At 44.5% G+C, this 26315-nt stretch overlaps 1 protein-coding gene across 4 annotated transcripts in view; it reads right to left on the bottom strand.

Annotated features, from left to right (window-relative positions):
• Nucleotides 1-26315, bottom strand: part of PLXNA4 (plexin A4) — a 512377-nt gene that overhangs the window by 152597 nt on the left and 333465 nt on the right. For all 4 annotated transcript variants that reach the window (XM_063153651.1, XM_063153652.1, XM_063153649.1 and 1 more), the window contains exon 5: nt 20707-20807. In XM_063153651.1, coding sequence (XP_063009721.1) covers nt 20707-20807 — 101 coding nt within the window. The remainder of the gene's footprint in view (nt 1-20706; nt 20808-26315) is intronic.

Here is a 26315-nt window from a genome sequence, read left to right as displayed (position 1 = left end):
GTGAGGCACTGCACCTTTTTTTTTTTACCCTATCTGCTCCTTTTAACAAGCTACTCAATTTTACGTTGTCTCCACTTTGAAGTTGAACTCCGCTAATTTTTATTTATTTATTTCACTCTGCCTCTACAGGATTTGAGCACCACGTGGTCGCCCTTTCAGAGCAATGCACTGAATATCTGTGTCCTGCAGCACATCCTGGGAGTAAATCAAGAGTAAATCCACATTTGTGTCTCTTTTCCTGGGTTCACAGGTAGGAGCTCCGAGCGTTGTGACATTTGCTCGGTACCGAGGCCACTTGAAGCCTCTCATTACCACATTCTCTGCCCTCCCAACCTCCTGCATTTCTCTCAGCGTGTCACTGTCACTGTCACAGCCTTCAAGTGGTCAATAAAGCAGCCTTAACACCCTGCCCTTCCCTGGGGACACCTTGTCACTTGTGCGCACATTGACCTTATTTTCTTTCTTTGATTTTACATTTTCTTTAACACGGAAGCCCTTCCTTTATCATTTTGGCCTCCTCTATTGTTCCTGGGTGATTTATGCCATAAATGAGCTTCCCTTTATCGAGGTTTCAGGCTGTGTATCCCATTAGCATCTTCATTTAAAGCAGTCTGTGCACAGGAGCAAGTATATATTTAATTCTGTCTGATTGCCTATTCTCACGTGCCTTGATTAAAAGGGACATTCATTGGCATTGATTTTTGATGCTTTAACCTGAATTTTATCAAGTTCCAATCCAATTGCCTTCCAAGGATAAAGGCATGTTATGACTTCACCTTTAGACAATGAGTTTCAACCTTTAAAACCTCTTCCCTGCCTAATTTTTATTTAACTGGCAACAAATATCTTGCTTCCTCTGTCAGTTCCCATTCTTTGAAAAGGTTTCCTTATTCCTCCCAGATTTTTCCTACTCTGTTTTCTTAACTAATGCAGTGAAACATTTTCTCTGTCCCTGGCTTTGCATTTGATAAAATGTCTCCATAAAAACATTGATTTTTAGCCCGTTATCTCAACAGTGTGAGTCTTTCCTTCAGGATTTTCCTCCCACTGTCCCCCTGCAACTGGGAGCTGTGGCAACATCCCATTAGTGCACTGAACAATACCAGGAAATATTCCCTAATTCTGGGGGCAAATGACATGGTCTGATCACAGCCATGTTACTGAACTCTATTAACTTCCAAAACACCTCCTGGAAACCCTCCCTGATCCTTTTAATGCCCAAACACGTCCAGGAATTGTTTGAAGGAGCCATAGCTGGCCCAAGGCAAACTCCATCCTAATAAATTTGCAGCTTTAGGAATTGTCTTCCAGTGTCTAATAGTATTCTATGGAGTTGTTTTAATTCCTGCTGTAAATATATTGTTATATGGCCCAGCACCACGGGATTCCTCCCACTGGTGTCTCTCTGATTGCCCTCAGAAATGTGCAGAGATGTTCTCCTGCTGCCAACTAATGGCTTCACACTGACAGAGGGCAGATTTAGGTTGGAGATTAGGAAAAAATTCTTTATTGTGAGGGTGGGCAGGCCCTGGCACAGGGTGCCCAGAGCAGCTGAGGCTGCCCCTGAATCCCTGGAAGTGTCCAAGGCCATCTTGGATGGGGCTTGGAGCAGCCTGGGATAGTGGAAGGTGTCCTTGCCATGGCAGGGGTGGAATGAGGTGGTCTTTGAAGCTCCTTCCAACCCAAACCATTTTACTCTTCACACCAGTCTCTTTTTGCCCAAACATCTCTCCCAGCCCACCTGAAAGCCTCTCCTATCTCTATTTGTGGTTTTTTTTGGATTTTTTTTTCCCAATGCAAACATAAGAGTTGAAGTGTCCTAACCTGGTAAGGCAGGGAAAAGAACATCCTCCACATGAACACTGTAAAATAGAAACCAAGGCAGCAGCAGAAGACACTTGGCCCATGTTCTCACCCTACAGAGATCTGTCAGTCTGTCCAGCAGTGCAGTCACCCTGGGCCTGCTCTGGATCCCTCCAGGGTTACACCAATGTAGCCTTGAACAGATTTTCTGCTCCAGGATTATGCCAGAGTAATCCTGCTCAGATTTTCTGCTCCAGGATTATGCCAGAGTAATCCTGCTCAGATTTTCTGCTCCAGGATTACTCCAGCGTAAACCTGAACCAGATTTTCTGCTCCAGGGTTACTCCAGTGTAACCCTGCTCAGATTTTCTCCTCCAGGTTTACTCCAATGTAACTCTGTTCAGATTTTCTCCTCCAGGGTTATGCCAATATAACCCTGCTCAGTTTTCCTGCTCCATTTGTATTGGAAAATGTGAGATAACTTCATGCCAAGTATCCCAAAGGGGCAGCTGCAGGAGCGGCAGGCAGGCCAGACAAATTCCCATCCACTTTGGGAGAGATGTTTCATCTGCAAATGGGTTGTACATGACAGAGACAAGTTGCTATTTCAGATTTTTAAAGATATGCTCTAACACACTGCTTGGCCTTAATTTTGGGCTCCAGCAAGCTATTGATTTTTTGATTCTTTATATTATGTTAATGATGTCATGATCATATCAGAGCAGCAATGTACTCCTGCAAAGCTCCAGAGTGCAATATTTAATAGATACTGTTAGTATTAATTGATTTTGCTATAATTCATTCTACTCATGTTTTCACGCTTAAGGGGTGAGTTTTTTCTTGTTTGGCTTTTTTTTTTTTTTTTTTTTTTTTTTTTTTTTTATTAGCAGTAAATTCCCTAAACATCCAGGCAGAATGAAAAAGTCAAAGCATTTACTTATTTTATTTTTAAATTTGGGGATGGGAGAAGTGGGGAAGGCTGTCCTCTCCAGCTCACCCCAATCAATAGCAGATCAAATATAACACTCAATAACAGGACTGATGTGCTCCTCAACAGCTCAAGAGGCCATCAAATGATATTTTGTCAATTGGACAGATGAGTTTATGCTGTGGGTCCACTCCCCTTCCTTTCTCATCAGCCCTTTCTGATCCTGATCCAGGTACCCCTGGATCCCTGGAATGTCCAAGGTCAGGTTGGACAGGGCTTGGAGCACCCTGTGATAGTGGAATATGTCCCTGCCCATGGCAGGGGGTGGCACTGGATAATCTTTTAGGTTCCTTTCCACCCAAACCATCCTAGGATTCTCTAAATCTATTATCTTCTACCAGATAAACCCAGGAGGGAATTCTTCAGGTCAGGATTTTTTTTTTTATGTCCTTAAAAGCAGAGAGGGGAACAAAGAACAAAGACTTACTGTTGCCCTACAATTCTGGTAAAATTTAACTCTCCACCACACAGGTCCAGGTACACTGAGACCCTGCCCAGAGGTACTCCAAAATTCAGAAAATTTTCTGGAAATAGGCAATAGCCTCAAGATGGAGAAATCATTTCTGCTTTCTTGGCTAATCATACACTGAAAGTTATTTGTGAGCTTGTTTGCAGGGCTGGGGCTGGGTGAGGATGAGGAAGGGATCAGGTTGATTTCTTTGTATCCACGTTTGCATTTTCTCTTCTCCCTGAGAAAAGCACAGAGCTAAAGCCCCTGACAAGCATCCCAACACCATCCTCCTCCTCCTGTTATTAACTGGCTGCCTCTTCAGAGGTGCTGGGTGGAAAAGGGCCAGGACCACCTGCAGAAAAGCCACCTCTGGCCCTGCCACATCTCAGAGATGCTCTGCTCTGATAACGCCTTATCAGGCCAGGCAAGCTCTGAGAGAGCAGACAAAGCAGGCAAATGTTATCTGAACTGAATCCCTGCCCTCAAGCCCTGCACAAAATAACCCTGTGCTCCCTGGCAGGGATGGATGGCAGCCCTTCCAAAGTGGTGTTGGGGTCAGGATGTGTCTGGCTGCCTGTTCCCAGCTATGGGGAGGCACAGGGTCTAAGGGTATTGTATTTGCTGGAATGATGAATCTGACTGACTCCATGTTTTTAGAAGGCTAATTTATTACATTACATTACTATTATTATTATTATTATTAGTTACCTTATAACTTACTACTATTATCTACTTTTATATATTTATAAAATAAATAATATCTATTATCGAAAACATTATATATTTTATATAAATATATAAATATAAAATATTTATATTTTCATATGAATATATATTATTAAATATATTATTATGTAAAATATATAAACATAAATAAATAAATATGAATCTATAAAAATAAAATCATTATTAAATATATTATTAAAGAAAACTAAACTGTACTAAAGAATACAGAAAAGATACTTACAGAAGGCTAAAAAGATAATAATGAAAACTCCTGACTCTCTCCAGAGCCCTGACGCAGTTTGGCCCCAATTGGCCAAAGAGTGAAAACAACTCACAGCAGAATCCAGTGAAACAATCACCTGTTGGATAAACAATCTCCAACCATATTCCAAAGCAGCAAAACACAGGAGAAGCAAATGAGATAAGAATTGTTTTCCTTGTCTCTGAGGGTTCTCAGCTTCCCAGGAGAAAAATCCTGGGCAAAGGGATTTTTCAGAGAATGTGAATGCACACAGGGGGGCTCCTGTCCCTCAGCTATAGCTGAGAAAATCTGCAGGCAAAACCTCTTTGTGGGGGGGGCTTGGGTCTGAAGGACAAAAGGAGCTTGGTTTTGTTGTGGTCATCTCCTCACCTCAGCTCTGTGCCATTAGATTGAAGTTTCCTTAATAAAGGAGACTCATTAATACAGGGGTCCCACTAATCCAGGGGCCTCATCAATACAGGGCCCTCATTAATGCTGGTTTTAAACTGAAGGAGGGTCAATTTAGGTGAGATATAGAAAGATTTTTTTTCCAGTGAGGGTGGTAAAATACTGGCAGAGGCTGCCCAGAGAAGCTGTGGCCATCCCTGGATCTTTGGGAACATCCAAGGTCAGGTTGGATGGGGCTCTAAACCACCCTCACCCCAAAATATGCACCAAGCTAGCAAGGGAGAAGCCTTCCAGGCATGGGAAGTTAGACTCAGTTAGACTGAGGTTATTTTCTTCACGTCTCAATTAAAATGCAGATCTCCTCCACTGCCTGGGGCAGAGGGGCAGGAGGCACTGGGAATGAGATATGGGAGGGAAGCAAGGTATGGGGAGTGTTTGCTGTCTGCCTTAACCCTTCTGCTGCCACCCCTGCTCTGACAGAAGGGGCTTCACTGGGATAATCAAGGAATTGCACGTGTGTTTGCACCTTGTCATGTCTGCCAAGGCTCCTTCTGCTCTAATTACACAAACTCACAACCTACTCAGACACTTGTGGGATAAAATTATTATTTTTGTGCTTTATATATGCTTTATATGTGCTTTCTATTTATATATATTTATATATTTTACTGCATTTATAGATAATTATGCATTTTATATATATACATATGTATATTATATATACATATATATTATATATATAATGTGTTATATATAATGTCTTTATTTATAAATACATATAATGTATTTTATTATAATGTATTATACATAGAATACATTATATATAAAAATAAATATATAAAATACATTCTATATATATAATATATATATATAAAATACATTATATATATATAATATATATAAAATACATTCTATATATATTATATATATATATATAAAATATATAAATAAATATATATATATATAGTATTTTATATATATGTGTGTGTGTTTTACTGCAGTCATCACATCCAGCTCCTGACAGAACTTCTGCAATCGACCCCTTGTCCAAAATACTTTAAGCCTTAGGATCTCACACCCACTCATGAGCTGCTCCTGTCCTACAAACAAGGGGCTAAAACACAAGGAAATTAAGGATTGGAGTCATTTTAAGTCAGGAATTGTTTGAAATTGTCCTTTAAGGTTCCTCAATGGCTACTAAAAGAAACTGGCACTTCCAGAGGGCAATTATTCCACTGCCTTCAACAGCTCAGGGTTAGGAGGAATGTGCTCAGAAAAGTGCTTGTCTCCACTGTGTGCAGAGACAGGAAACCAAGGAGCAGATGAGATAAATCCCATCCTCAGTCATTTGTCCAGATTCATGCAAGGTACCACGGCAGAGCAAGGAAATTAATTCTGCTCTCTCTTGCCTAAGGAAAACCCTGTGAGCAGTGGATCATGCTGACGCTCCTTTCTCAGTGTTCCAAGGGCTTCAGGACGTGTTTTCTGCAGCCAGAACCTGTCCCAGATCTTGTCTTACAACAGTGACTCAGTCCTTCAGCCCACAGCAATTCCTACATCCCTGACCTCTCAAATCCCTTTATCCAGGCTAGGCAGGATCATCCTCCAGCTCCTCCACCCTTTCCCATTTCCCCTCCTCAGAATATTTATCTCAACTTTTCCTCAGATTCCTCTTTATCCTCTTTAATTTTTTTGCCACAAAAAGATGGGCTAATTGCTGCTGAAACTTCCCAGGCAGGGAAGATGATGGAGGGAAATGTAAAGAAACCTGCTCGTCCTTCCATTACCAGGTGGATGCTTTTCTGCAAGAAACAGCCAAGCTGTTTGCTCTGGGGCTGCCCCATGTCCCTACAGCACACAAGGAAGCAGTGGCAGGAGAAATTCAGAGCCAATACCTCTATTCTTCACTGGGAATTCAGGCTTTCCTGCAGAAAAAACATGTTTTCTTTGAATATCCTGGTTTCTTGCACCCATATCTGAAGTTGGAAGCAATGGAAGAGATGTTCAAGGAAACAGGACAATGAGTTGCTCAGAGCCACTCACCAGGCAAAAGAAATGCAGATGTTGCTGGGGTTAGAAAGAACAAGACTCTGAGGAGGATCCTCCACAAAACAAAGCCCCAGAGCAGGATGAGAGAATCAGCTTCAAGCCCAGAAGCTCCTGTGAACTCTCAGAACCTCCCTCTGGAACCACAGCTCTGCTTGGAAGGGAATCCTCAGTTGGAAGGGACCCACAAGGATCAACTCCAGAACACCCCAAAAATCCAACTCCTGGTCCTGCACAGAATATCCCAAAAATCCCACCCTGGGCATGAGAGTGTTGCCCAAACTCTTCCTGAGCTCTGGAAGGCTTCATGCTGTCACCATTGCCCTGCGGAGTCGGTTCCAAAAATACCCAATTCTTGTATCCAAAAGGTTGTTGTTGTTGCTGTTATTATTATTGTTATTATTATTATTATTATTATTATTATTATTATTATTACTATTATTTCCCTGGTACAGAAGTCAAAGGGAAAGCATCTACCTCTGCAGCTCTGCTTGGGGAATGGGGTGCAGGGGATGTGGGAGCAATGGGGAGATTTGGGGGCTGTGCTGGTGACAGAAGGAGAGGTTGGGTGGCAGGTCACTGAGTGTGGGAATGTGCAACAGAAGATATTGGGAAGGAATTTCTGGCTGAGAGGTTGGGAAGGGGCCGGAATAGAATTCCCAGAGCAGCTGGGGCTGCCCCTGGAACCCTGGAAGTGCCCAAGGCCAGGTTGGACAGGGCTTGGAGCACCCTGGGATAGTGGAAGGTGTCCCTGCCATGTCAGGGCATGGATTGGGATGATTTTTGAAGGGTTCTTCCCACACAAATGGTTCTCTGGTGGCCTGAATTTATGGGCAGGAGTGTGAGCAGATCCATGGAGAGACTGAGGCTGGGCAAAGAAACACCTTAAAGGTTTGCTGGGCTTTTCTTTAGGAGGGATTTCTCCCTGATCCCCCTCTGCTCCATTCCCTTCTGAGACTTGTCACGGGTCGAGGCTGATGAAATGCCACAGAGGCAGCAGTGGCAGCACAAGGCCATGCCTCCCCACCTCCCCACCCTGGTTTTATGTGCCATTTTCCCTCATTGGCAGCTCACTGGCTGCAGAAACACCAGGGAGCACCTGACAGCAACACAGATTCCTTAAAAGAGAGATATTCCCTACAAACAGCCCAGCTCCCTGAACCATCCATATTCCCTGACACTCACTGAGAGCCACAACCCTGCAGCAAAGCCTAGCCCTGCTCCATTGCAAATTAGGGCATTCAAGACTTTAAAATTCAGGGGAGGGGTGAGATTGATCACATTGCAAAAACCAGAGAATTTGTCCATTCTGAGAATTTGAAAGGGGAAAACATCCCAAACTGGGGTTAGGCTCTATTGTGTCGCCAACATGCAGAGCTCTAAAGTCACTTGAGGTGTCCTCAGGACCCCATTTTATCCTGAAGAGGAAAAGTAGACTCTGTGCCATATTTGTCAGCTCCAGGTCTCACGCCTGAGGTCCCCCAGTTGCAGCACACAGCAGGGATGTGTCGTAGACATCTTTTCATGAAAATCCTTTCCTTAGGATTTTCCTCCTGAGAAGCTGAGAAGCCTCAGGAACAAAATGTAAACAATGATTATCTGCTGCTGTGGAATGCAACAGGTGCATCTGGGATTGGCCCAAGTTGGATGTTTCTAATTAATGGCAAATCACAGCCCAGCTGGCTCAGACAGAGAGTCCGAGCCACAAGCTTTTGTTATCATTCCTTTCTATTCTATTCTTAGCCAGCCTTCTGATGAAATCCTTTCTTCTATTCTTTTAGTATAGTTTTAATATAATATATATCATAAAATAATAAATCAGCCTTCTGAAACATGGAGTCAGATCCTCGTCTCTTCCCTCATCCTAAGACCCCTGTGAACACCATCACAGGGATGAGCCACTGAACTGAGTTCCTTTTGTACATAAAACCACCTATAATTCAAAGTCTCCTTATATTCTCAATCCATCTGTGTTTAAGCACCTGAATTATTCCTTATTTTGCTGCTTCCTAGGGTCTGAATCTCCCTGCTGGCTCTGCCAACATCCACGTTACAATTCCAGTCAGGGAATACCCCTTTCCTGTAACTTTTCATCTCATGTCCGGTGATTTTTAGATTTTTAAAGCTGCTTGGAGTGGCCATGCAGCTTTCCCCTGTCCCTGTTCCCTCCCTGGATGTCTCCTGTGGGATATGTAGACATTTCACCCAGAAACCTTCCCCTGAAGGGGCTGAACTTTCCGCAACGCTAAACCTGAGCTGCCAACGTTCCTGTGACGGAGACAAACCCCAAGTAGGACACCAAACTCACAGGGCTGCAGGAGGAGAAAGCTTCTGCTGGAACCCACTGCACAAACTAATTATCTTCCCACCCTTCCCCACTGCCCTCTAGCAAAATAAGCTAATCAAAGGAAAGGTTGTTATCAAAACACATTTACCACACGCCTGCGTCTTATGGCCCACAGTGCCCAGTGCCGTCCCTGAGTTGCCTCAGGCAGGTACAGCCACAAAGATAATCAACCTGTGAAGGGCACAGCTCTGCCCTGCACTGCCTGGCTCACCAGGGCAGGAAAAGTGCTCCCAAAGGGGACACGATGGCATTGAGGGAAGGGATGCAGCCATGGGTCGCTTCTCCGGTGTCGCCACATTTCTCTTCATCGAGAAAAGCAAGGCACAGCTTCCCAAGAAATTTTTGGGGTTCATGTTCTCTGAACCTCAGAGAAAGGTTCTGATTAAAAAAAAAAAAAAAAAGAAAAAGGTCACTAATAACTGTCGCAGACATCTTTTATGGAAAATCCTTTCCTTAGGATGTTTCCTCCTGAGAAGCTGACAGGCCTTAGGAACAAAATGTAAACAATGGTTATCTGCTGCTGTGGAATGCAACAGGTGCATCTGGGATTGGGCTCATGTGGTTGTTTCTAATTAATGGCCAATCACAGTCAGCTGGCTCAGACTCTCTGTCTGAGCCACAAACCTTTGTTATCATTCCTTCCTATTCTATTGTTAGCCAGCCTTCTGATGAAATCCTTTCTTCTATTCTTTTAGTATAGTTTTAATACAATATATATCATAAATCAGCCTTCTGAAACATGGAGTCAGATCCTCGTCTCTTCCCTCATCCTCGGACCCCTGTGAACACCGTCACAAATAACTATTAGAAATCCATTGATAGTATCGAAAAACATTGAGAAAACTCCTGGAATGCCCTGGCCACAGCCCTTAATTGAACCACTCGGGCTGAGGCTGACTTGTGGCTTTCCAGCACTTTGAACTGAGAATGAGAGGTCAGCCTTTTCCTCCACTTTTGAACGAACACAGGCACAGCAAATGAGATAAGAATTGTTTTTCCTTTCTCTGAGGTTCAGAGAATATGAACCCCAGAAATTTCTTGGGAAGTCATGCCTTGCTTTCCTCTGTGAAGAGAAATGTGGCGACACTCCAGGGCTGGGGATCTGCTCAGAGGGGTTTATTCAGAGATATCTGCAGAGAAACAGGATTCCCAGGAGCCTCTGATTCACCCACGGCTTTATCACCATCAATAGCCACGCTCCCAGTGCTGAGAATTCCCTCCTCCTCCTCCCTGGGGATCTCATTTCAAAAGGCCATTGCAGAGCTGTCCCATTTGGGGCTATTTCCTTGTCCAAAGGTGTGAAAGGATGGGTATTTTAGCTGTACCTCAGCAGGCAGATCAGAGATTCCCTGGGCTCAGGCAGGATGCTTTGATGTCCCCCTGCTGTGGTTCCCTCTGAAACACCAGCTCCAGTTCCCATCACTGTCCCAGGACATTGCTCTGGCTGCCCTGGGTGATTCCAGACCCTGGCAGGGGGCTCAGAGACCCTGGCACAGAGTCACAAACACCTGTGCCTTTGATTGTAGCCCATGGAAAAAATTCCCAACTTTGTGTGAGGAGTTACAAGCCACAACGGTTTGAGTAGAATGATAGTGAATTTGTCACAGAGTGAAAAAGTAGAATTTTGGGGTTTTAGGATGGGAGTGTGTTGGGGCAGGAAAGGAGAAAGATTTTCCTATAAAAGTGGCACCAGCCATGATTGTGAGACTCAGAGGGTGGTCAGGCAGTGGAACAGGCTCCCCAGAAATGTGGTGATGGCACCAGCCCTGCCAGAGCTCAGGAAGAGTTTGGACAATGCTCTCAAAAATCACCTGATGTGATTTTTGGGGCTGTTCTGTGCAGGGCGAGGAGTTGGACCTTGATCCATATGGTGTGACGATGTTTCCAGGGGTTTGAGGATGAGGGAAGAGACAAGGATCTGACTCCATGTTTCAGAAGGCTTGATTTATTATTTTATGATATATATTATATTAAAACTCTACTAAAAGAATAGAAGAAAGGATTTCATCAGAGGGCTAGCTAAGAATAGGAAAAGAATGAATGAATAGCAAAGGTTTGTGGCTCAGGCAGAGAGTCTGAGCCAGCTGGCTGTGATTGGCCATTAATTAGAAACAAGCACATGAGCCCAATCCCAGATGCACCTGTTGCATTCCACAGCAGCAGATAATCATTGTTTACATTTTGTTCTTGAGGCCTCTCAGCTTCTCAGGAGGAAAAATCCTAAGGAAAGGATTTTTCATAAAAAAACATGTCTGTGACAATATGGGTCCCTTCCAGCTCGGGATATTCCCTAATTCTATGACTTTTTCATCATTTCAGGCAAGTGCAAAGGACCCACAAATTTCTGCCTTATTGGAGGGACTCCAGTCTGCACCTTGGAAAAACAGTGTGGGAAGAACCAGGCAGGGACAGCTGAGGGTTTACAGGATCAGAAACCCCTACAAGAGTCAGGAAATCCCTCTTTTCTCACTGATAAAGCTCAGGAGTGATATTCCAACCTCCTGCCCTACTGAGTCCCTGCAGCCTGACCCACACAGCCCCTTCTGGAAGCAGCACTGGAGGAAAAAACTGTGAGACAAAAACAAGGAGGTGAAAAAAGGGGGAAAAAAAGAAATAACAAAACCCCTCAGCCTGAAAGAGTCACAGGCTTTCAGACAGCAGAAAGTCAAACAAGAAAAAGACCCTTCAAGAAAGGTCGTATTGCAGCCTGTGCAGGCAGCTGGGGTTACCTGAGACTCTCTGGTGGTTCAGAAGACTTTGACCAAGAAAGTTAAAGCCAGGGTCGATCAATGAGCTCTGCCAGAGGCAGTGCATCAGGTTACCTGCTGAGCCCAGGCACCACGAGCTGCACTTTGGAACTTTTTCCTTTTTTTCCTCCTGGTCTGGCAGTGAGTCTGAGTGTGGAAAACAAACCTCCCTCCCCCTCCACTGTGATCACTGGAAAACAGCTTGTTTAAATGGCTTTTTTTTCCCCTCTTCATGCCATGTTAGAAAGGAGAGCTGTAGTTTCAGGGTGGATGAGTTGCTCACACAAGGGGCTGTGGTGGATGGGAAGAGGTGGAGAGCAGGAGGATGTGGAGGGTCAGTCCTGGACACCAGGGTGGGTGTCTGTGCCAGAGAATGGCATCAAACCCCTCTGGACAGGGCTGGTTTATGTTGGGAGACCAAAAATATTCTCCTCTTAAGCCTCAGGTTTTAGCTTTTATATGTTTAACATTCTGTGCTGCTTTAATGTGCGGGTCTGGGCTTCATATTATGGGATGGTGAGCTGTGTGCACAGAGCAGGGAGACAAAACAATTCCTGCTCCAGCTGGGCACCAAGGACAAATTGTCACTGTCATATTTTCTGGAAAATCCCTTCACCAGGATTTCTTCTCCTGGGAAGCTGAGAAGCCTCAGAGAAAAAGGAAAACAATATTATCTCATTTGCTTCTCCTGTGTTTTGCTGCTTTGGAATGTGGTTGGAGATTTTTTATCCAACAGGTGATTGTTTCATTGGATTCATGTGAATTGTTTTAATTAATGTCCAATCAGTGCCAAGCTGTGTCAGGACTCTGGAAGGATTCATGAGTTTTCATTATTATCTTTTAGCCTTCTGTCTGTATCCTTCCTGTTTTCTTTAGTATAGTTCAGTATAGCATTCTTTAATATAATATAGTATCATAAAATAATAAATCAGCCTTCTGAGAACATGGAGTCAGATTCATCATTTCCTCCTTCATCCTGGGCACCCAGCAAATACCACAACAAATGCCCCAAATCTCAGCCCAGGAGCACAAACCCCGTGGGCTGGAGAGAGAAGAACAAGCAGGGTGGGACTGCCTGGGCTAAAGCTGCAATGGGACAATGAACTGCAAGGTGCAAATGGAGCAGAGCTGATCCCAGGGAGAGACCCCGGCAGCGCTCGTGCATTTTGGGGCCGTTTTGGTTCATCTTGGGTGCAGCCCTGGCTGGGCTCTGCTGCTGCCCAAGGTGCACCCATGGATCCTTTCCATAAATCCCTGCTTTATTCTGGAACTCTGCCCAGCCTCTGCTCTAGCTCAGCCTTCTCAGGGCATCACAGCGACTTCTGAGGTGTCTCATAACAGGATCCAAAAATTTAATAGTTAATCCAAACCAGCTGCACCTGAGGAATTGTGGGGGGGGGAGATTTTGGCCATCCCTTGACTGACCCAGAGTCAGAGGGATCCAGGAAGGCGGCCCAGACATGAGAAATCACTGGATTTATCTCATTGCTTCTTCCATGGGGTGAGGATGCCTTCAGGAGGCCACTGGCTCCCATTCCCAAGGCTCAGGAGCAGCAGGATCTGCTGGCACATGCTCTGCAAAGCCAACAGAACCAGCTTGGGTGCCTTTGGGAGGCTCTGGGTGCCAGAAGGACACACAGAGGACAGGAGCCGCTCCTCAGAGCTGAGCAGAGGAGTGCAGGGAGCAGAGCCAGCTCCTGGCTCAGATATCTCCAAGCAGGACAGACTGGAGATGCCTAAACAATCCCTCTTCCCTCCACAGCAAATGTCAGCTTCTCTAAACCAACAGCTCTTGTTGACTGCTTTGCTCAGTCTCAAGGGCTGGTAAAGGTTTCTGGGGGAGAAAGAAATCACAGATGCCCAAATGTTTCATTCTAATGGAAAAAAAATAAAATTAAAAAGTAATAATGCTTCCTTTCAGAATGATTTTTTATTTTGAAATCTCAAGCAATTTGCTAAAAACTGAAATCAAACCCCAAAACGAGGACTTCCAAAGTCTAAATGAATCATTCTCCAATTACTAAATAGAATCAGCCCCTTCCAGAACAGCTTTCAAGAACATTTCTTATTAAAAAAAATAATTGGCCACTGCGAGCTGGAGGGGGAAAAAAAAAAAAGTTTTGAAATATCACAAGTTCTCCCAGAAAATAGGACTGTTCCCCTCTCTGATTGCAATTAATGACCTGCCAGGCAAGGAGTCCCCAGACCTGCAAGGGCAGATTCCAGAGCAGGAGGAGGCTCCTGCCTGGGGCTGCATCCTCCTGGAGGACAGCTTGTGTGTGCTCAGCTAATCCTCCTGGAACTGGATGGATGCTGCATGGGGTGGGATGAGGCAGCAAAGCCCAAATCCAGGAGTGTCACTGACACAGCAGAGCCTGGGAAAGCTGTGACCGTGTTCACAGGGGTCCCAGGATGAGGGAAGAGATGAGGATCTGACTCCGTGTTTCAGAAGGCTGATTTATTATTTTATTGTATATATTATATTAAAACTCTACTAAAAGAATAGAAGAAAGGATTTCATCAGAAGGCTAGCTAAGAATAGAAAAAGAAAGAATGATAACAAAGGTTTGTGGCTTGAACAGAGAGTCTGAGCCAGCTGAGTGTGATTGGCCATTAATTAGAAACAACCACATGAGACCAATCCCAGATGCACCTGTTGCATTCCACAGCAGCAGATAACCATTGTTTACATTTTGCTCCTGAGGTCTCTCAGCTTCTCAAGAGGAAAAATCCTAAGAAAAGGATTTTCCATAAAAGATGTCTGTGACAGACAGGTCCCTTTGCCCCCAGCAGGGGATTTCCCTCTAGTAAAATGTCGCCCTTCTCTATTGGGATGCTGCTTTTCTGCCCCAAATTTCCAGTCTGGGGTGATAAGCACAACCCAGGGATGCTGTGCAGGGTTGAAAAGCTGCGTGGTGACCACATGCAGATGGATCAGGGAATGTACATAGAATAAACCTGGAATGGTTTGGTCGGAAGGGAACCTCAAAATCATCCAATTCCACCCCCTGCCATGTGCAGAGACACCTTCCACTGTCCCAGGGTGCTCCAAGCCCCATCCAGCCTGGCCTTGGACACTTCCAGAGATCCAGGGGCAGCCACAGCTGCTCTGGGCACCCTGTGCCAGGGCCTCAGCACCCTCACAGGGAAGGATTCCTTCCAAATATCCAATTAAGGAGAGCTCTTTCAGTAGCTGAAGGGTTTACCTGTGCTCTGGGGATGGGAAAAAAAGGAAGAGGGGTGGTTACAGCTTGGGTGTGGGCGAGGCAGGAGTGACTTGCCAGGGGGTTACAAGAGCAGTCAGATTTGGGTGGCATCTTTGGGCAGCGCTGCCTCTGACACAGGAGGAAGCTGCTGAATTCATTTCAGGCTTGCAGAAAACTTCCTTTTGCTCCCAGCCCTCTGTGCAGAGCCCATCCAGGCTGGTGACATTGCTGTGACCTTGCAGCAGGCACCCAGTGCCAGCTCTGCTCCATCCCCACTGCTCCCACCCCAGCCAGTGAGAGCCACAATTTCAATTTACACCAAGTAAATGATTCATCACCACCTAAAGAGGCCTGAGAGAGCCCGGGAGGGAGCAGGGCTGGGAAAAGGAGTGGGGACAAGATGGGGGTAAAGATACAGAGATGAAAAGCTCGGTTAACCTGCTCTGCATCACTCCTCTCCTCGGGGCAGCAGCCAATCAATGCTCCCCCCCCTCTCTGCTGTCTGTGGGTCTGTCTGTCTCTGCCTCTCTCTCAGAGGACTCGAGTTTCTCAGTGTAAGGCTAGGACAGCAGAGCTGTGGAAATCAATTCCTGAGCCCTGGCGTGCTGCCCTGGGCACAGAGAGCCCAGCTCTGCTGGGAAAATATGGATGGGGAGAGGGAGCTGAGGAGAGCTGGAAATGGGGGTCTGGGGGAGAGGAGTTACACCAGCCCTTGTAGGGAATATCCCAAAATAAGAGAGGTGTGTCACCCTGCTCTTCTAAACCTTCTGATGTTTACGTTCTTGTAATAAACTTTCTCATGCATTTTAATGTAAATAATTATTGTCTTACATTCTTCTCTAGAAGAAGAAAAGTTTATTAAACTGTTAGTTTGTCCAGTATTATTAAAGAAGTAGCACTTTCATCCTCCAATCCACTGTCACTTTTGAAAATGTATAAATGTTAAAATCAAAAAATAAACTGTGACTGTGTTCACAGGGGTCGAAGGATGAGGGAAGAGATGAGGATCTGACTCCATGTTTCAGAAGGCTGATTTATTATTTTATGATATATATTATATTAAAACTATACTAAAAGAGTAGAAGAAAGGATTTCATCAGAAGGCTGGCTAAGAATAGGAAAAGAATGAATGATAACAAAGGTTTGTGGCTTGGGCAGAGAGTCTGAGCCAGCTGAATATGATTGGCCATTAATTAGAAACAACCAACATGGGCCAATCCCAGATGCACCTGTTGCATTCCACAGCAGCAGATAATCAATGTTTACATTTTGTTCCTGAGGCCTCTCAGCTTCTCAGGAGAAAATATCCTAAGGAAAGGATTTTTCATAAAAGATGTCTGTGACAATAAACTTCCCTTCTTTTTACCTGGGAAGGGTTGGCAGCCAGGATGGGAAATGTTTGTGGCATTTTTCCCCAGGGATCCTCGTGCAGGAGTTGTTGATGGCGTATCCCACTTGAGGAAAAGTCTGTTAATGAGGCTTGAGGGGTTCTGATGTGCAAAAATGTCTAATTAGAGACTCAGTACTCCAGTGTCCTTAGCCTGAATATCCTGCACAGCCAGAACTTGTTGAGTGGGATGTAATTGGCTCCTTTGCTCTCAGGGCTGCCCAAAAGGATGAGGAAACTGAGACTCAGAAGGGAGCACCTGAGGCTGCCCTGGAAACCCCTCCCAAACTGGGAAGACTGAAAATCAGATTCCTTAACTGAGAGGGAAGCAACAGACTTGAAGGGGGATTTGCTAACGATTGCCTTCAAAGTGCTTCAAGAAAACCCCTCGGGGAGTCAATCTGAGTGACCCTGCTGCGAGGTACATAAACAAGAGGAGTTTCTCTTTTCCAGAAAAGGAATCAGAGGTTAAGTGGCCAGAGGGAGGAGGGGACACTGGCATCAGCCAGGTCCAGACTCCAGCCTCACTTCTCCCTCACGGACTGAGCCTGCACAGAGGTGTTTTTAACCAAATTCAATCTGCCAGCCCCACCCATCACCCTCCATTCCATTTCCAGCACTCCTCACTCTGCATTGTCTGTGCCCCTTCTCTCTCTTTGGGGATTTATTGCTGAAAGTTTTGACTCTTTGTTGCCACTGACCCTGGATGCAAGGAGATGAAACATCCAGCATGGCTGTGGTACAATCAGTGAACAAATTCATGCCTTTCTGTGCTGCTTGCACATCTCTGTGCTGTCCCTTCACTGACAGCAAACACACTGGAGGATGGATGCAGGGTGAGATGGGGTGGGAACACACTATAAAGCTCTGTGTCAAATGGAAATATCCTCAGGTCACAGTATGAAAGATTTCTGGGCTCTTACCCACCGCACCACAATTCAGGACTGGTTTGCCAAGGTTCTCTTGAACAATTCCAGAGCATGAGCCCCATTTTTGGCCATGTTTTGGGATGGATCCCCCAGATCTGATCTGGAATCAGGCAGACTGCCGTGGTTTTGGATGAGGGTCACACAAGCTGACAGAAGCAGAGCATTCAGAGCACTGACAGAAGGCTGGAATATGGTCCAGGTTTGTTCCCTTCTGTTCCAGCAAGGAGAGGCAGCAAAGTCTATCACATCAACTGGATCCCTGTCTCCACCTGGAGGGTTTGCAACTCCACAGGAAGAATTCAGGTGAGCTCAGAGGGTGAAGACCTGTGGGCAAGACATTCTGTGCTGTCTCTGTGAGCCAGCAGGGCCTCCTGGAGATAAGGAGAAGCCCTATATCTCTCCTGAAGGAACACCAATGTCATTAGCCTGGAGACCAGAGGAAGGAGAGAAAGTTGGGAGATATGGACTCTCACTGGCTCACAAAGTGACGTGGCTCCCTGGTTGTCTACTGAGAATTTTATTTCTCTTTTATGGCCAATGGGCGCTGTATATGTGTTAGAAGGGTGTCAATATCTGGAAGAACTATAAAAGCTACGTTGGTTCAATAAATCTCTCTTTTTCACCCTTCTGATGGAGTTGTGTATTATTGTACTGTGTTGCGCTCTATAGTGACACACCACAATTCAAGACTGGTTTGCCAAGGTTCTCTTGAACAATTCCAGACCATGAGCCCCATTTTTGGGCATGTTTTGGGATGGATCCCCCAGATCTGATCTGAAATCAGGCAGACTGCCGTGGTTTTGGATGAGGGTCACACAAGCTGACGGAAGCAGAGCATTCAGAGCACCGACAGAAGGCTGGAATATGGTCCAGGTTTGTTCCCTTCTGTTCCAGCAAGGAGAGGCAGCAAAGTCTATCACATCAACTGGATCCCTGTCTGCACCTGGAGGCTTTGCAACTCCACAGGAAGAATTCAGGTGATGTCAGAGGGTGAAGACCAACAAGACAATCAGAAAAACCCTCCAAGGCTGCCAAGGACACCGTGAGCCTTGGAGTGACAGCATCCTGCAGAGCCACTCTCAGCTGGAACCCTGGGCTGGACAGATCCCAGCCCTTCCCAGCCCCTGTCTGTGCTCAGAGGAGCTTGGCAAGGGAGACCTCCCTGCCACTCATGGCCAGGAGCTCAGCCAAGCTGGCACCTCCCTCTGCAGGGCTTTGGCAGGAGGAGATCACTCAGGGAAAGGCTGCAGAGAGGCAGCTTCAAGATCAATGGCATCACTAAAAAGCTTAAAGAAAAACAAGAATGAACTGATATCCCAATGAACTGATATCCCAATAATTGATATCCCAATGAACTGATATCCCAATGAACTGATGTCCCAATGAACTGATATCCCAATAACTGATATCCCAATAACTGATGTCCCAATGAACTGATATCCCAATAACTGATATCCCAATACTGAGGACACCTGGATCCAATATTCCTTGTGAGGCAATGGATAAACCAGCACAGCAAAATGATGGGAGAGAGGAATGAGGCCCCTGCCTAGCCTGTTAAACCATAAGGTACCAATGAAAACTACCTTGGAGTGGACCCCTTGGAGTGAACCCCCATGGATTCCTCTCTAAGGGTGATGGAGATCCTGAAAAGTCCAGAAGAGGAGAGGTTCAGGTCAGCATTGCAAAGCTGGAGGTGCTGGGACAGGGGCTGGTGGCCAGAGTCAAATTTCTTTGAATGGAATGAGAACCACCAGGAAAATGTGACCCAGAGAAGAGATGCTGGAGTGCTGAATTCAAAACAGCCAATTGGTGGAGAAGCTCTGTCCAGCCTCTGCCACCCTTCTTTCTCTGAGTCTTCCAAAAAAACTCTTCCAAAAATCCCTGGAAGTCACTCCCCAGCAAATCCCAGAGACTTTTTTGGAGTTTCTTGGCTCAGCCAGGGACTGAGACATCATTTTGCCTCTCTACCTTGAGGCCTTAAGTTTGAGCTTTCATATTTTCCAGATTCTGCATTGGTGTGTAACTCTTAATTTCATATAACTTCAACTCTTAACTTCAAGTTCTTCTCACAGCTCAGTCAGACAGAACAATCCTATTCCAGCCCCAGAACCAAGGACACCATTGTAGCTTCAGTCCCAAAAAGTGCAAACAACAGAAAATTGAAGAGAGCAATCTGGGAGGATGGGACTGCAGAACCTGGAGCTGTAATTGGACAATTGACCCCAATATGGAAATGAACCAAAACTTGTAAAAGTGTGAAAACTCATGACTCAGAGTCTATCTTCGGTGTAGCCACAGCCAGGCTCTTGCACTGCCCAAGGTGTATCCTTTGAAGACCTTTTAATAAATCCCTACTTTATTCCTTTAACAGGAAATCCCTATGCAGGAAAGTAGATAAATAATCTGGATTGAGTTGGCTGATTATTTAGACTGTTGAAAATAAACCATGTACAGTGTTCTGCTAAGTGCAAAACATAAGAAAAGGAAGTGTACTCACTTTTTTCCTCACAATGGTAATAGATGATAGCAGTGAGGTAAGCAAGCACATTTTGGTCCTAAGAAAACTGTTACACTGAACACCCTGAACCTGTTAGTTTTCAAATATTTCTGTGGAGAGTTTAGTTCAAGCATGGCTTAAAGAAAAAGGCCATGAAGACATACAGTTGAGAGAAAGTAAAAGGTAGTTGTGAGCAGTTCCAAAAGCAGTTCCCAGGCTTGATTTCTATAAACAATTAGGCTCTCTCATGCATCACTTTATAAACAATAAGGTTCTCAGGCAGTCTTCCCATAACAAGCAAACACCCTCACTGGGAAAAGATGGCACCCTGGGAACAGATATGGAAGTTTTGGGAACCTTTCATATCACAGTGGGAACACTGGTTCTGTTTTAAATAAACAATTATAGGTATTGTAAAACAAAAGGACTGGTTAGAGTTTTCTCTGTTAGCCTATCGTGAGCTTGGATTTTGTAATATGTATGAAGTTAATTAACACTGTTATATGAAGTGGCTGATCGATCAATAAATCGGAGTTCGATGCATTAAAGGATGGTCGTCTCCCCTTCACTTCAATATATTTCCATTATAGAGTTTGCATTAGAATCAAGGGTTAAGATTATCATCTTAAAGGGTTGGATCATCACCCAACCATCACTGTTTTCTTAGGTTTTAATAACGCCACTGCTCACTTCACTTTGCTGGATATGGCTTTGCTACCAAGTAAGTTGGGTTTTTCATGAAAGATGATTTCAGGTGTATGTATTACCTTCATGTAACCACTTAACTCCCTACTTAATGAAGAAAACCACTGTTTTCCTGAGTGGCCTCTGCTCTAGGCAGCCTCTGCAGGCCTCAGCTGTGTTTCTGTGAGGGCAGGAGGTGGCACAGGCAGGGCTGGGCTGGTGGCAGAGCCCAGAGGTACTCACGTGTTGTGGAGGACGCACCATCCGCAGTGCGGGTCTCCCGAGCCCAGGCACTCGCTGCAGGTCTCGTGCTGGCTGCACGACTCCACGGGCACCCTGGTGAGCTGCAGGAGGAAAGGGAAAACCCGTCAGGCTCCTTACATAACTCAGGATGGCTTGGTGGAAGTGCCACCCTCCCTGTCCCCTTCCCCTGCTGCCTGCCTATAGTGGATATTTTTCGCCCCCAATGAAGGAGGAATGGGGGGGTGGAGGAGGACTCCATGGGTATCAGAAGGCTAATTAATCACTTTATTATACTATATTAGTCTATATTATATTATATTACATTATATTACATTACATCTAAACTGAATCTGCCAAGCACTCAACTCTGCACACACTGCACAGAATCTCAGCTGACAGTCCTGACACAAACACACACACCTGGCCCTGATAGGCCAAGGAATCAAAACACCATCACTGTGGGTAAACCATCTCCATATTGCATTCTACTTTTGCACAAACAAAGGCACAGCAAATGAGATAAGAATATTCTTGGGAAGAATTGTGCCTTGCTTTTCTCTGTGAAGAGAAATGTGGGGCTACACACTGTGACCGTGTTCGCAGGGGTCCGAGGATGAGGGAAGAGAGGAGGATCTGACTCCATGTTTCAGAAGGCTGATTTATTATTTTATTATATATATTATATTAAAATTATACTAAAAGGATAGAAGAAAGGATTTCATCAGAAGGCTAGCTAAGAATAGGAAAAGAAAGAATGAATAGCAAAGGTTTGTGTCTCAGACAGAGAGTCTGAGCCAGCTGAGTGTGATTGGCCATTAATTAGAAACAACCACATGAGACCAATCACAGATGCACCTGTTGCATTCCACAGCAGCAGATAATCATTGTTTACATTTTGTTCCTGAGGCCTCTGAGCTTCTCAGGGGGAAAAATCCTAAGGAAAGGATTTTCCATAAAACGTGTCTGTGACAACACACTTAGCCCAAGGAAACCAAACACCATCACTGTGGGTAAACCATCTCCATATTGCATTCCACTTTTGCACAAACACAGGCACAGCAAATGAGATAAGAATTGTTTTTCCTTTCTCTGAGGTTCAGAGAATGTGAAACCCAGAAATATTATTGAAAAAATGTGCCTTGCTTTTCTCTGTGAAGAGAAACGTGGCCACACCTGTCCTCCTGCAGGAACACCCATGCAGGGCTGGCAGGCAGAGGGATGGGGATGGGGATAGATGGGGATGGGGATAGATGGGGATGGGGATAGATGGGGATGGGGATGGGGATAGATGGGGATGGGGATGGTTTTCTCCAGAGCTCAGCCTGGAGCAATCCCTGTGCATATCCTGCTCCACATTCCCTGTAGCCCTTCATGCCTTGCAGGATTTCCCAGCAATCAGCAAATTAGGCAAGCTGTGGGGATGTGGTACTGTGAAATTAAGTTAATTCATTTTGAGTTCTTCTGCAGTAAGTTAAACTCCCTGGACCTCATTGATCTCTCTGGTTTTGGACTCTTGTTTCTTTCTGGCTTCCTGTGAGAACTGAGGTCTTGTGATGTCTTTGTCTCCCTCCCATGACCTCCTGCCACCCCCAGTTCCCACTGCCACCACCACTGCTGGTCCCAGGGAAGGATTAACTCCACTCCCTTTTGTCCATGCATCTTTCCAACCATCTCTTGTCCCATCCCAGGAGAGGTTGCTCCCAGCAGGGAAGGGACAAAGGCTACCAGGCTGGATATTTTCTTCCTGTAGCCCCGCTTTTGCAGCTCAGAAGGCATTAGAGTAGGACCTGAAACACCCAGGTACTGCCAAAATACCTCATTTTATCATCTATTTTTTCTTTTATTTTTCCTTTTTAATTAAAGTGTTTCAGCGAGAGGTTTCAAAGGTTGAAGGGACTGCCCAGCCTGACCTCCTGTCTCACAGATTTTGATTCCCTTTACGTTTTGCAAGCCCCTCACAGCTTTTGAAGCCAAACACACAATTTGGGCCCAATGACCTGCTAGTCCCTTTTCCATTCAATAAGCTTCAGAGAGCCTCTGTAATATCCAGTCAATTGCTGGTGTCTTCACCCCAGTTCCTGTCAGCAGGGAGAGTTTATTCCCGCAGATGATGGAGTGAGGCATTATCCTGATGAAACGCCACTGAGAGCTGCCAGCTCTAAACTGCAGAACAGTTACTCCTGACAAATGACGAGGGAATGCACCTGGATCCCAGGGACAATTTTTTTACTTGGCACTGCATTCAGGAGAGTTTGAGCTGTGGAGTGACAGACTAAGATCCATCTCGACTGTGTCTGCAAATGAACCAAGGACTGGCTTTTTAATTTTCATATTTATCTATTTTAATATAAATATATATATAACAGGCAAAATTCCAGCTCCGTACCAAGACCTTTTTCTGGTTGTATCAGAAATTGTTTTTCTCACCCCAAATCCCAGTTGATAGTCTATAAGCACAAGCTGAAAATGTGCAGCTTTGCCTCTGGCAAGTGGCAGAAGCTTTAGAAAACTCCAGGTAGAAACACGATGGGGTTTATTTATTTACCATTGCACCAGTGCCTGTGCCAAGTCACCCAGAGGAGCCAACTGCGGCTACTGAAAGCCTTTAATGAAAACGTGAGAATGGGGGGAAAGAACTCAAACAAAAACCAACACAAACTCCCTTTTCTCAAGTGAATCTATAGCCATGAGCATAAAAACACAATCAGAACAAACCACAGAGCAGTAAAAATTATAAGAACAAGACAGGGAGGGAGTAATTCAGATTTCTCTAATTATCATGACCCTGCCAGTGGTGAATTAATGGTTGGATTTGATGTTTTTAAAGGTATTTTCCAAGATTTTATGATTCTTCCAAGAAGTTTAAAAATTAAGATTGGCCATGAATGAAGTTGTTTCACCTTCCTCAAGCTTCTGATCAAGAAGGTATCACCTATTTATGAAGAACAAATTTTATGCCTCAGGTTTTCACCCAATTAAACTTGTTGAACCCAATAGTCTGTGTTGAATCCAAATTCCAAAAAGACAAAAGTTTTTACAAGAAGATACCAAAAGGTATCATATAATATATAATATATAATATATAATATATAATATATAATATATAATATATAATATATAATATATAATATATAATATATAATATATAATATATAATATATAATATATATTATTATATATAATTTATATATTATATATTATATATTATGTATTATATATTATATATATTATATATTATATATTATATCACATTATAATTTGTAATTTACAATTTATTATTTATAAATTTATAATCCATAAGGCTCACATTATAATTCATTATGTCCGCCATTCCCATGTTGTATTTCCACCTGAGAAAAATACATTGTGATTTATCTCAATCACATCAAGCTTGGCCATGTCTGCACTGTGGCCACCAGAAGATTTGAAGAAAAAGCAGATAATTTAATTTTGAAAGACTCTAAACCTGCCATTCCTCAATCCAGATGCAATTCCCACCTGGTAATTAGAATTTTGTGAGCACAGTTGGGTTTGGCTCTGCAGTTCCCACCCAAACCACCCTCAGTTTGACATATGGTGCTGCTTGATTTATCCTCATTAGCTCTAGATAGTTCCATCCAACCTCATTTCTGAGCCAGTTTACACCTGTCTGGTAAAAGTGAGCCTTGGTTGAGAAGTTTAGATCAGAAAATGAACTTTTCCAACACCTGGTGATCCTGGCTTGAATGTTCAGAGTCAAAATCCACCTGTGGCTCAGATATAGGTAGAAGAAAGAAGTCCTAGAGGACTGAAATTTGCCATTTCTTGGCAAATTGCTGCAAAAAAAAGGAGATAAAAGTTGGTATCTGTATGTTTTACTCTTATTAGTTAATTAGCCATCAAAGGACAGCCAAGCTCATTGGCAGGAGAAACCTACTGGGAACCCAGACTTCATCTTTGCAGAAATGTTTTATTTTCAGTGTGTTTGGGGATATTTTGTGGGATATTTGTTGTTTTTAGGAGCACACCTGGCTTGTGCTGCTGCCCCAGAGCCCACAGGGATGTGTCAGGAGCTGCCCACATCCCAAATCCTCTCAATCCCACCAGGGTGTGTCTCTGTGTGCATTATTCCTGCCCTAAAAGTCCTTTCAGGAGCTCACCTCTAGCAGCTTTATTGTGAGAATAATTAAAACTGTACCACGCTGATAAATGTCTTGGGCTGCAAGTGTCAGACCTTCCAATTAATGCAGAAAGAAAACACAAAAAAACAAAGGAGCTGCAGCAGAAAGAAAAGCCACCTAAGGGTCGTCTGCTGAAAAGAGGAAGAACATCAAGCAAATAAGGCACATCAGAGGTCTTATTTTCCTTTTTGGAGCATAAACTGTAATTAATTCAGCTCAGCTTTCCACGTTGAAGGGTTTGAGAGCTGACTGTGTCCCTCCAGGGAACAGCCACTGAAATGTCAGCACAAGGGAAGTCCATGCAGCCTCCCAGTTACAGAGCCTTGCCATTATTCACTTGATGGATAATGATGAAGGGACCAAGGCAGTGCTGGAGGTGGAAATCTCCACGGCAAACCAGGCTGTGCTCACTCCCTCCACCCCTTCTCCATCCTTGGAAGAGCCTGACAAACTCTTCAAGGTTATTTCCTGACCTTGGTGAGGGTCCCTACCCCTGGTTCTTAGTGGGAGTGAAACCTGGATTCAGCATTTTGCGACAAATATCGCAGAATCCTGGAATATCCTGGGTTGGAAAGGGACCCACAAGGATCATTGAAGTTCGGTCCTTGATTGAAGGGCAACTCCAAGAATCCACCACATGCCTGAGATATATCCCAGATATAACGAGGGATTCAGCAGGATTAGAAAAGGAAAGTGTCTTTCTTTAATTTTGGGGCATTTGGAGTAATTTGTATTCCTGCAGTGGTCACAGCTTCACTGGTATTTTAGTCTCACTGTGCCAGAGCAATATATGGATGTAAGAACAGACTGCTGTTGTCCTCAGGGCTTAAATCCCATATATTAAGAAAATACATGATATCAGGAAAAGTTTCTGCCCCCAGAGAGTGGTGGGACACTGAACAGGCTCCCCCAGGAATGGTCACATTCCCAAGGCTGCCAGAGCTCCAGGAGCATTTGGACAATGCTCTCAGGGATGCACAGGGTGGGATCTGTGGTGTCTGTGCAGGACCAGGAGCTGCACTGGATGATCCTCACAGGTCCCTTCCAGCTCAGAATATTCCCTGATTGCATCCCCACATCTCCCCATTTCATCAAACAGAGCTGAAGCTGGAAGTGAGGTCTCAGCAGCAGAAGGAGGAGCTGTCTCAGTGTGTCTGAAGGTTTGGGCTTATCTGAGCAAGTTTGAGGAGGAATTTCAGCTAACACCTCCTCAGTGAGCACCAGGTTATTAAATACAACACATTCAGGCCCTGGGTTCATGGCAATATTGAAGATATGAAGGTAAGGTCCCTTCAGATGCCTGTCCACACTCCTGGTGGACATCCAACAGCTGCTGGCTCTGATATAGGTACAAGAGAGAAGTCCTGGAGGACTGAAATTTGCCATTTCTTGGCAAATTGCTGTAAATTAGATTATTAAATACAACATATTCAGGCTCTGAATTCACTG

Source organism: Melospiza melodia, chromosome 4 (genome assembly GCF_035770615.1).
Source record: "Melospiza melodia melodia isolate bMelMel2 chromosome 4, bMelMel2.pri, whole genome shotgun sequence".
Lineage (NCBI taxonomy): Eukaryota > Metazoa > Chordata > Aves > Passeriformes > Passerellidae > Melospiza > Melospiza melodia.
The sequence above is the reverse complement of the archived record's forward strand: the minus strand, read 5'-3'. Positions and strand labels throughout refer to the sequence as shown.